General features: G+C 37.8%; 1 protein-coding gene across 1 annotated transcript in view; it reads left to right on the top strand.

The window, feature by feature from the left end:
* Positions 1–12,701, top strand: part of slc39a13 (solute carrier family 39 member 13) — a 35,292-nt gene that overhangs the window by 9,227 nt on the left and 13,364 nt on the right. Inside the window, exons 3-5 of the mRNA XM_064335728.1 lie at positions 104–211; positions 762–889; positions 9,894–10,040. Of these exons, the coding sequence (XP_064191798.1) occupies positions 104–211; positions 762–889; positions 9,894–10,040 (383 nt within the window). The remainder of the gene's footprint in view (positions 1–103; positions 212–761; positions 890–9,893; positions 10,041–12,701) is intronic.

Raw genomic sequence — 12,701 nt, 5'->3', positions numbered from 1 at the left:
CAGGGCGAGTTGGTTTCAAATACATTATTAAAGCAACTGAATTAGAATACAAAGAGGCAAAAGAAGACACGACTGTGCTGATTAGTGTTTTGTGCGTCCCCAGCTGGGTGCCGGAGGTTGAAGCAGCTCCTGAGTTTTGCCATTGGTGGTCTTCTGGGAGATGTCTTCCTTCACCTCCTTCCTGAGGCCTGGGCCTACTCCTGCAAACCAGGTTTGTGCCCATCTTTTCTTCACATAGAAATCCATCCATTCATTTATATCACTCTTTCATTTTTTGCTTTTTGGACCATTCTTTACAAATCCATTTTTGATGTTTGACTATACATTTCAAACAATCATACGTCCATACAGTGCTGTGTGTGTTCAGTATTCTGTGCTTAATCTTGTCAGCTTAACCCTGTTACTGCATTGATTGACCTTGAAGGGTATGTATTACCCTTACTAGTAGCCAATTTTACTAATGTGTGAACTTTATTCAGGTATCTGATAACTGATTAAACCTTCCTTTTGGTAGTCTATTATCGTTCTATTATATTCTATGTATATGTACGTTTCTTTTATTTTGCACAGCTCTTAGAAAAAGTGAAATGAAAATATAGCACTTGGGATATCACATATTTGTGATATCTCTTTCTATTGAAAAAAGAAAAAGAAGATTTTTCCTGACTGTTATTCATCCCAGAAAATGTTTTATGCTGTAGCTGTTTTGTAGAAGGATATCGACTCTGCTATAGGGACTTTTTTCTGACTCTGCCTGTCAGGGGGGAGCCATCAGCATCACAAGACCCAAGGTCTGTGGGTGATCCTGGGCATGCTGTCCTTCCTAATTCTCGAGAAGATGTTCCCAGATGAGGATCGCCAGGATGATGCCAGGACCCAGTGCTCCTCTGTGAGTCTTACAGCAATCCATCATCTTTATGCCTGTTGAAAGGAAATATATTTTGTGGTCATTCGGTATAATGCAGATTGCCATAAAAACCCTGCTTCACAATTAGGTGGTACCTTATAGACGTTGGCGCTTCACAAGATTCTCAAAATCTTTTTTTATTTTTTTTGAGGGGTGACTTCAGGAATGTTTGTACACACAAACAAGGCCTTCGGAACGTGCTTGCTTCTGAACATCTGTATCCCCAAAAAGTCTAACAGCATACTGTCAGTGCAGAGTGGAAAGTGTGTCCCAGATCAGGAATGTCATCAGCCTATTCTGAACTTTTGCCACCTTTGGAGATGTTGAAATTAGAGACCGACCGATATATCACATGAGTAGTGGGCTTATTTCATTAATTTATTTATTACATCAGTATGTTTATTTTATATAACCTGTAGATAACAAATGGGTTCATCAGTTATGCATTTGTCCATGTGACCAAAAATGTCAGACAGACGTCCTGCACATTTTGCTATGGAAATGGGTTGTCCATGGTTTAAGAGTTATACCACACATTACTCTAATGTGCTGTTTTATCTGTTAAATTAGGTGGTATAATCTCTTGCAGGTATATTAATTATATTGCTAATTGATTCACAATAAATCGTAAGACACTAAATATTTGCTTTCAAATCTGTTTGCTGTCAAAATTATTTCTGACATTTGCTTTTGTGCCAATCTGTCAAAATGAGGAGCTCACCTACAGTGAATCCTGTTGTCAAAATACCTTGGTGAGGACTTGCCCATGTCTGTTTATCGCTGACTCGGATGGGTTGATGTTGATAAGCTGAATAAGGGGTTGTTGCATAACATAGTTTTCATTTTTTAAATGTACACCATCGATTTGCCTTTGCAGAATTAACAGTGCCCATCACTACACCCCTCTTGAGCCACAGTAAATAATTTCCTTTAAACAAAAAACTCCTGACAAATATTCAGGGAATACTGGTTCAGTATATTGGTCCATTTTGCAGGATGGTGATTCACAACCTAGCTTTAAAAAAGGAAACCGCCTCCCTTTCGCCTCCTACACTGGGTGGCACGCTAGCATAGTCAGGGCAGAAATGGCATTTTTGGGGGGAACGCTGAAGGCAAGGTGGCAATGAATGGACCCTTAGGCCCCATACCTCCTCCTTGTATGCAAGTAAGCAGCCTCACCCTAAAGGCAATACGAAGCATATTGTTTAATCAGGATCATTTGGGACAGTTTATATTGGGCAGGTAATAAGAAAGACGGGCATAGTTGCATGGAGGGCCAAAGCAATTTTCCATTGCGATTTGACCTCACTTTCCTCATTATGCTCTTAAATGAAACTTGAAACTTTTTGAGGTTGTCTGAGAAGCTGAATGCTTCTACTTTTGGCATTTGAGTATATGGTTGCAGTAGGCTGTGAAGTTTCTGTGAAGTTCATGGGAAGGTTGTGGGTTCATCCCCGTACCGAATCCTATGTAAGTCTAAGAATTCTTGTACCTTCATGTCTGCCTCTCAGTGTTGGGAGAATCGTTCTGGGTCTTTGGCTCTTCTCACCCTGTCAATTCATTTCAAATCTGTAGTTTCTACGGAGGGTCTACTGTTTGGAATGTGGTACTGTCTGCTCAGTGCAGGAGTGTATTTGTTGTAGCGCTGGAGTTTTTTATATAGCCACATGCTTGGTGAAGACTTCCCGCCCAGATGACCTATTTTTCCCTTGGCGTCTGTTCAGCTGGCCTGTGTCCTTCCTGCCTGCCTTGTTCATTTCTCATTCATCGTCTGAAATCTCTGAAAGTGAGACTGTGTAACCAGACATCTCTCTGGTAACTCAAAAACTCTGCCCTCCAGGAGTTCAACCTGTAAAGTACACTCCTACAATTAAGTAGCACAAACTCAGTGAGGTGGCAGAGTTTTGCATGAAGAAATATGTGCTATTTGTGGTGCATTCAAAAACCAGCCTGCCATGACTTGTTTGGCTTTGCTCGGAGTATCTTTACATGTCAGACACACTTTAGATTAGGGTACCTTCAAATTCCCTCCGTGGATACTAAACCTCTCTCATTCTTTTTCACAGACCAGCAAGCTGTATTTTGTTATATTATATTAGCTGAGATTTGCAGTGGATATTAGTTTAGAATATTAAGTTTAGACTTTGAAGATTACAGCTGCCAAATAAAAACATTTACGGAAATGGAAGCACTGCTTTGCACCGTGTCCATATATGTTTGCTAGACCATTAAAGAGGCATCTGTAAAAGCCCAGTGAATTAGTGTGTGCACGCAGGAAGTGTAGTTTATTTTATTTTTGGCGGGTGGGCCAGGGAGGCATTTTCCCAACAAAGTATCAAAGGGGAAACCTAAATAGGTTAAAGGGAGCAGGTTAATTTAGGAAACCAAAATAAACCTGCTCCCACAGCAGGCAAACTTCTTTTATAGTTCTTCACCAGACTAAATTATGTTGTTGGTGTCTCTGATTAAAACAGAACAATATATTAAGTGGGTGGCTAAAAGCAAAATAAGAGCTACCGTTTGCTGGAATTGACAACAAATTTGTTTGAACTTCCCAGACCAAACACAGCGATAAATATTAACAAATCTCTGGACCCTCCCACTGCAATGTAGTTTGTCAACAGTGATGTGCTTTGTTACGGACCAGTCACAACCCAATGTTTACCTTGTGTGACCTCTTTGTTTGAAAAGGATAGTGTTTCTTTAAAAATGTTCACGCCTAACATCATAAATCTCGCCTGCTCCCATCAGAGGCCCTGAACGACTGAAAGGCAACTTAGCTTCGATAGAATGGTGAAATGAGCCTGTGTCTCGCACCAGTGTCCAGGTGTTGATGAATATAGGCATCCAGATTCATACCCTTGAGGGCTATTTATAGAGCCAGTATTCAAGCTCCTGCTGCAATAGACAGATCGAAGTCAGTGGCTGGCCTGTGTTCTCAACTTAACCCGATGAATATTTGACATCTGGAAAAATACCCACTCCACCCACTATCTGTTTTTGCCATACATTTTAATAGCCATGTTTGGCCTAAGATTACAGCTTATCCCAGTTCTTTTGACTTTATGCTCAGGGCTGTCATTTAGGGGTGAATGGTGATGAGAATTGTAGGGGCCTACAGCCCTTGGGGGGGCCCACAAAAACCCCAGTAGCCTATTATGTAGGCCCCCCTTTCTATGACTAAATTATTATGCATAGACCTAACTAATATTCATACTAATGCATAAGAGTTAAAACAAAGCCATAAGATCATGCAATATTGATGAAAAAAGTTTCTGTTTTCTGAGCAATAACCCCCTTCTTTAAAAAAATGGTTAGGTCCATGGTTCCCTCCTCTTCTGAGAATTTGCGCGTAACGTTATTGCTCCTGAACTGCAGCATCAGCCAACAGGTTATTAATAGAGAAGCGCACTGCCGAAACAGAAACGTAAATCGGGACGCCGAAAAAGAGTGGAGAAGAAGGAAAGAGAGGCCAGGAGCAGATCAGGAGCCCAGAATATTTTTTTTTTTTTCCGAAGAAAGGTGAGAGTATTAAGCTAGCTGTACAGGTGCCCTGTGGGTACGGCTTAGCCAACCGTTTTTACTCAAGAAACTGTCGCATCATTTTCAAGTGGTAATTACAAGCTTTCTGTCAGTACGGTGGTCTAAAATAGCTAGAAACATACCCAAAATCTCTCCAAAAAGGAATGTAATGCTTTTTGTCCATTGTAATGCATATAGATGAGCCCCTTGTGAAGGTTTAAGTTGAAACATTGATATAAGATTTAAAAATAATGCAAAAATATTGTCACACAATGCTGTACAGTACCTAAATGTGTAATAATTAACTCTTGTATGTACTCTCATATGTTTTCTTGTATAGAAATGGAACGATATGAAAACAATTTTCAACCGTCCACCGCGATTTGGCAATGTTCCAACACTCTCCTCATCACTGCTGAATGCATCACAAAAACGATTACACTACTAACGCTTACATTACATTGTGAAATATACACATTATATAATACCACTAACCTATTTAAAGACTCTCAATTTCAAAAATAATGTGTATAACCAAAATATTTTGAACAGTAATACTTAGATAGCAGTGATTAAGTCTTATCTATGTTCAGTAGATGGAGACAGAGACAGTAAATCAATGATACTGTTCTATTCGCTTCTGTTTTGTTCCAGAAAACGATGTCAGCTAGGTCTATCAGCAAACCTATGCCTTAGCTATGCAGACTTAGCAGAAGTCTTCAATAATAATAGTATTTCCCAAGAAATTACGAAAAATTGTTGACCACGTTTCGTTAGGTGCAGTGTCTTTTACTGCTATCACAGAGTGAATGCGAGTAAGTGAATGCGATGATAAGAAAAGTTTTGGTTACGCTGACCATATAAAAACGTGATTCCAAAAGCAAAATTAGACATGTTATACATTGTTAGAAAGCTTATACATTACATTACATTACAGGCATTTGGCAGACGCTCTTATCCATAGCGACGTACAACAAAGTGTATAACCTTATACTCTCACTTACTGAATAAATTAATTGTCAGTCAAGCCAGATTTGACAATACATTTTACAAGAAAGTAGCCTATTATGTTCTCTCTTTTTATTTTGCAAGACATTCTAATAGAGATGTTACATAGCTGCCTACCTTGGTGATTTGAGTACTAACAGCTCCACCCTGTGGAGCATCTTGAGCCAGTATAATGTGAGTTTGGGTGTGTTGCACCAGGTGCTTGATTTTTACATAATAATACCCAGTGACTCTTTGTTGAGTGGTTAATTGAGAAAAAGAAAACTAATTGGGTGTATTGCATCAGGCACTGTCAAGAACATAGAGGAACAGAAAAATAAAGAAAAAATGGTAATACATAGTATAAGAAAAAAGTTGTGTAAAATTGATCTTTGGCGATGAAAAGGCGGGGGGCGTGGGCCCACACCAATATTCTTTCAGGGGGCCCAGAATTCCAAGCAACGGCCCTGTTTATGCTATTTATGCGTATGTGCTTTATCTGGGAAGTCCAAACCACACATGCCTTATTGTTATTTTATGAATCTGTTGTAGCTAAGACATGATTTTAAATGTATAATGTTTTCAGGATGGCACTCCTCCAAAAATGACATGTGATCTAGCTCATACGCATGAAACTGTATTGTGCCATCTGTGTGTGTGTTTGTGTGTGTGTATGCGTACGTGTGTGTGCATGTGTACGCGTATGTGTTTGTGTGCATGTGTGTATTGCAAAATGCGATCGCAAATACTTGTGCACTGTCTCTGAGTTTTCTTATTATTCATTTTTTTTTATTTTTGCCATGACTGGGCTACCCTGGAAACATAAATAGCCTACAGAAAATAGTATTCTCCTTGAAGGAACACTACAAGAAGTGTTTGTTTGTGCATCCCTCTTCCTGCAACCAATGTGCCCTTGTCAGTTCATTTTTTATGTAACATTCATTAGAATGCAGGATGATTAAGCATGTAGATACAGCCAGCATTGAGCAACATATGGCTTAGTATGAAATTGTTTGTACCTTATCAGTAGTGTTGTAATCATTGGATCATTCAGGAAAATTATGTTTTAGGGGCGGGGGAGTCTGTCTTGCCTCCACTGAAGAGCGTTTGTCCCTTTGACATTCAAGATTTGTGCTGTAGAAGGTGTGGTACCTGCGGTCCTTGTGGTTGTGATCCCAGCTGGTTCTGGTTTGTGTCCAGCCCTTAATGATTGTAGTTGTTGATCCATATAATCATGTGGCTGAGTAATTCTTGGACCAGTTATTTAAAGAAATGTCAAACCTTCTGGATCGTAGCACTTCCCCTTTTCCCATCTTAATACAGAATTTCTGAGTCACATGAATAAACCCCTTTTTCCTTGCTGTATTACAAAGTCATACAAAAATAAAAAGCAGCCTTTTAAAATATAAAGCAGCCTTTCTCTTGCTGTTAAATGGCTTTAAAAGGCATTTTTATATGTCTGTATATTTGAATAAAAACACTGTTAACCTTTTGGTACTTACTCAACTGATTTAAGACAAGTACAAAAATGAGTATACTCACTCCTAGTGCTACTGATAAATAAAATTATGCTTCCTCAAGTCATATTTTTATCTCGGAGCAAATCTCTTTGTGGTTAAATTAAACGAGACTGCAGGATTTATCTGCAGGATTTAATCATGAGAATGGGAAGTGTGAATAAATTGCTGTGATTGCTTTCAAGTCAAAGGACATATTTGTGTGAACAATTTTCCATTAGTATTTCGCAGACATGCATGTGTGTGTATAAATTCTCAGCCACAATAAGAGCAACATGAGGGGATAATAATCACCAGTCCAATATGTAAATGAGGGGGTTTCAGTAAAAGAAGGACAACATATTTGCGTTGTTGTTTTAAAAAAAATTGTTTTATAGTTTTTCTTTTTTGTTTTTGTCTTTAGTGGTGATGAAATGTTGAACAGTGACCACCAGGTGGCGGAATAAACAAACAGCATCAAACATCTGCTTTCACCATTGGATAAAATAGTTGAAAATGCGCCAAATTGATGATGTACCTCCTGATGTACCAGCAGTAACAGAATGAATTCTGAAGTGTACTGAAGCATCTTATCTGCTGAAGTTCAACCAATGCCTTCAAATTCATTATATTCTCCGCAGAGGTCTTCCTTGGCTTACTATGATTTCTGAGCTCACCAGTGCTCTCTTTATTCTTAATAATATTCCAAACAGTTGATTTGGGTAAGCCTAAGGTTTAGCCCATGTCTCCGACTGTTTTTTAAAAATTTATTTAAATTTTTTTAAACCATTATTTCTCAGTCTCGTAATGGCTTCCTTGCCTTTCATTGGAACATCACTGGTCTTTATGTTGACAAACACCAGTAACAGACTCCAAAGGCAATCAAAAGCCTAGAATCAAGACTAGATACTGAAAGTTCTCTTATACCTGTACTAAGGAAGCAATTGAACACACCTGAATCATCAGAAATACCTGTGACGCTATTTGTTCTAAACATTATGACACTCTGACCATATTATAAATATTTTGATTACAAACCTAGACACTATGGCACTCACCATATATATGCAGTGTGTGCATGTGCGTGTGTCCGTGCGTGAGTGTGTGTGTGTGTATTCCTGTTATTTTACTGGATTTTAATAAATTGTAATTGTTGTTAATGATAATAAAGGTAATGTTCCAACTTATACTCTCAGGTGTTACACGAGAAAAAAACAGCTAAAAGGACAGAAGTAAAAGAAGTAATCGTTTACAGTAGAGAACAAACAAAGCCCAGCTCTCAGCATATGCTGTGGCCTTGGTGCCACTGGAGAAAAGGAAATGGATGCATTTGCCTTTGAAGGTGGTTTCTTGGACCCTCTATACCATGTCTGTATTTACATTTTAGACATTTAGAAGATGCTCGTAATCCAGAGCAATTTGTATGGCTTACATTCTTTGTAGATACTGTCATTTATACTTATAGATATTTATTGAAGCAATTCAGAGTAAACGCCTTTCTCAAGGATGCAATAGCTGTGCCCACCTGGGCTATGTCATTTTTTAATGACAATGAATCATCTACATTTTTATTTATTAAAGCAAATTTCTGTTCATCTTGAGACATCTACATCACCATAAGATGTCTAAATTCAGATCTAACAGTGGCACAACTGTGTTGAATCAAAAGTATTTAGAATTGACAGTAGGTGTGAATTGACAATGAGGTCTCTGTGTATTTCAGGGTAAATGACAAGGATGCTCTCTCTATCAGGAATAATCCGTCACCAGTAGAATGTTGTGTTTGATTAAATCTTCCATAATTACGATAACATAAAGAAGAGCATACAGCCTCATAAACGTATGTACAATTACATATTCACTAAGTTGAAAAACATAACTTTATATGAGTACATAACCTTATATAAGTATTTTATCTAGTATATATTTAATGCAGTACAACAATCTGTATCTTTTTGGTCAGTTGTATTGACAAAGTACATGAGTACATGAGTCATTCTTTAAAGTGAAACAAAGGAGTAGCAGCAGCATAAACTTTGGCCTCCTTGCACAAATAGCTTTGGGTCCCAGGTAAGGTACTGCCGTTGTACCTATGAGCAAGGTACTTAGCCTTCAGTAAATACTAAACATGGATTGTATGTACAGATTGTGTGGATGTACATACATCTGCTAAATGCCTAAAATATAAAAATGAAAATAATATACATAGCTTCAGTATTTGGAATACCCTGGCATCATGTTTGAAAAATCAAAGTAATACATGTTTCATATTTGCTTTTTACAGAAAAATAATCATCAAGCAACTTTTGGTTATCATCTTTTTCCTGTAGCAGAATCTTGAGATGACATAAGCTATTACTTGTCACGCTGAAGTAAATTTACTGTAAAGCATCAGAGATTCAAACCTCAGTTATGGATTGACTGTTCTATTGACGGGTGTGAAACTGCATTTACAAACTGCAAGTAGATGTTGCATTTTCTACGGTAGTTTGTTTTTAATGAACATCTACGACGGTGTCATATGTTGCATGTATACTTGCTCTTTGTAAGAATGTTTGGTAAATTAATGTAATATGTACACATTACAATGTACTAATACTATGAATTGCATCAACATTCAAAAATGGTCTGTTTTTACATTAAAATCTACGCAGCTGTGTTCATGTATGTGTAGTTTTGTGTGTATTCATTTTTTGTGCTATCCTAGCTATGGTCTGCAAGCAATTCTGAACAATATAAAAACAATGTAAACATACTTTCACAGCTCAGTTTAGTAGCACAGTATTTGGCTGTGAATGTATTCAGTTGGTTTTATTACATTGGCTAACAGTTTGGTGAAGATTACCCTAAATATAAAATTTGAAAAGCTACAAATAGTAGCTACTGGTTTGAAATTGCAAATGAACATGACAAAAATATTGTATAACCAATGCTCACGCAAATGTGGTGATATCTTTCCCTGTCTCTATCCCACCCCCTAGATCTCTGCATGCACAGTAGTAAATACACATTCAAAGACCAGCTGTGGACAGATGAGCAGTCCTCAAGAGATGTGGCTGGCCTGCAGCAATGGTCACTCGACTGAAAAACCAAAGATCCCTTCACATCAAGAGACGGGGAAAATTAAGGTGAGTAGAATGAATAATTGTGTATTTTATTAGCCTGCCCTGTTAACAAAATATTGATTAAAGTAGATTTTTCAAGTTCAACCCTGCTGCATCTTAAAATTGCCAACCTGAGATGACAAAAAGTTTGCATTGTTGATCATGCTGGCCTTCACATATGACTAAAGCAGTTGCTGTTATTTGTGCTGTTGTCGGGCAAGTAAGGATTAATTAAGAATATGTTTATTTTCTCCGAATTCTAGCGTTTACATGTCAACTGCCTTGTTAAATATGTTCAGTATCGATTCTGATACATAACATTGTGACAGTCAGCAGAAACCCTCCACTTAACCTAAAGTAAAATATATTTGTATGCTTATTTTAATCTAATACATTTTATTTGAAAATGAGAATTATCAATTAAATTTCGTCAACATTCGCTGATCGGTCAGTCTCAAGAAAGAACGTGGTGATCAACCAACAATCAAATTCAGCCCTGTGCCAGGTTTTAAGATTAATAATTGAATTCAACTATAGAAGCAGTCAATTATATAAATGCAATTGAAAACATGCATTCTCTTATGAATGTGAGGCACTTATAAATTACAACAGAAGAATTACAAAACATTAAACAACTGATCTAGAATAACCTGGCTTTATTTTTGCATAACTGCGTTGTGCTGTTCTCGTATATGGGTTAAGTAGATATATGCAGTTGAACGCTCAGGGCCAAGTTGAATCTATGCGGTCTGTTACCCTGCCACCTTGGCGGTAACTTTCTCTAGGTGTTTCTGGACTGTGTTCCTGGTTATGTTTATACACTTTGTTGTACATCGCTCTGCATAAGAGAGAGAAAGAGAGTTTTTAATTTTTTTTTAATTTTTTTATCCATCCTTTATTTCTACACACAACACACCACTGATATTACATACCTTACATCACATAAAAAACAATACACCAAGAAATCAAAGTTCACTAGAGAGAGGGATAAGCCAGACCTTGCCAAAGTATCACCCACTTCCAGTATAAGCGCCACAGGATGAAAGGAAACCAGCTACAAGCACACAACCAAGGAACCACCACCAAAATTAAAAGAGGATAACTCTTCTTCTTCCAGGATCTGAAACCAAACACAACACACAACTTTCTCCTATAGCCATCTTAAATACCTTACCCAGCATGACTTGAGGATGTTTGCCCTGATTGGGTGATGCTGGCTTAAGGTTTAGGAGAGAAGGGAAGGGGGGTCAGATTAATTTATGGCAATGACTGGCCTACCTAAAGATTGCATTCAAACTAAAAGTAATGGGAAATGTTAGGCATATAGGGTCTCCAACCCCCCATATGGTGTCCTGTGTCATATGGTTTGTCTCTTCTGAGGAGGTGAGACCCATAGATTGTCAGCCTAGATTAGGGTATCAGTGGAATTTAAAATTGCCCCAATCACATTTGCTTTGATGCTTGTGATGGGGAGGCCAGGCCACATTCTTATTCACTGTTTCCCTCTCTAAGGCCAAAATCTAAGCATTACACATATCCTACACTGTTATTTTTATGAGATCACAACTAATTTGTGCATTTTAAGAGGAAAAGAATGGGGGTACATTTAAGATGAAACCATGCTTTAAAAGAAGATGCAATGTAATGGCCAATTTTGTATTCCAGAATTTATAGAATGACTTACACAAGTGTGGAAATTAGCTCTCTGGTGCAGATAGGTCACCCCTATTTATATTTACCCCCATGTATTAGCAGGAACGTGCATGTATTGAGTGCTATTTTTGATGAGGTCTGGGTATGTTCCAGAATACTAAGGAAATCTACTAAATTCCAGATTTTTCATATTTTCTGTATCTTGGGATCCCCGCAGCCCTCCATACATGTGGAGTTCCATGGAATAGGACCCTCCCAACACATCCACAGTAACTTTATTCCCTAGATTCCACTCCAGGCCTTGTTTCATCCTGGTATAACAAGCTTGTAAATCATGACATTAATGCTCTAACCTTTTCTTCTATTTGGAGCAGAGAACTTGGGTGTTATTGTAGACTGGGGTTCAATCTGAGGCAATATTTTTAAGTCCTCCAAAAATCTGGTTTACCAAATTTATTGTTTCATTTAAAGTTGGTGCACAGATTCTATATTACTCCCTACCGTAGATTTTGAATAAAAATATTGGACACATATCTTGGTAAAAATTGTTCATCAGGAGCAGTTGGTACATACCTACATATATGGTGGGAGTGTGTACCAACAAACAATTTTCAAAAATGATGTGGTATTGACACTTGCAGATATTCTGAATGTGCAGATTCCTATGTTTCCTGGATTGTTGATTCGAATATTGTACGCAATAAACAAAAAATGCATGCTTTTTTGGTGGGATTGGCTGCTGTCAAGAATCTTGAAGGGTTGGGTAGACCCTGGGTTTTCATGGACATATGCTTTGTTACATTATTATTGAGATATGTGCGTCTTGGAGAAGTGCACAGCAATGTTACACCAAGCTTGTATTAACACATTAACGACATGTCATGCAAGCATGTTAATAGGAACCTTTTAAAATGATGCTTTTCATTATAACATTGCCATATTTCTGCTTTGTAGTGATCATGTGTGATGCTGTCTATTTATTTTTTTCACCCACCAACCACTCCCACGTTTATGTATTCTTATGGAAATATA

This window comes from Anguilla rostrata, chromosome 5 (assembly GCF_018555375.3).
Source record: "Anguilla rostrata isolate EN2019 chromosome 5, ASM1855537v3, whole genome shotgun sequence".
NCBI lineage: Eukaryota > Metazoa > Chordata > Actinopteri > Anguilliformes > Anguillidae > Anguilla > Anguilla rostrata.
This window is presented reverse-complemented; position numbering and strand designations above follow the sequence as displayed.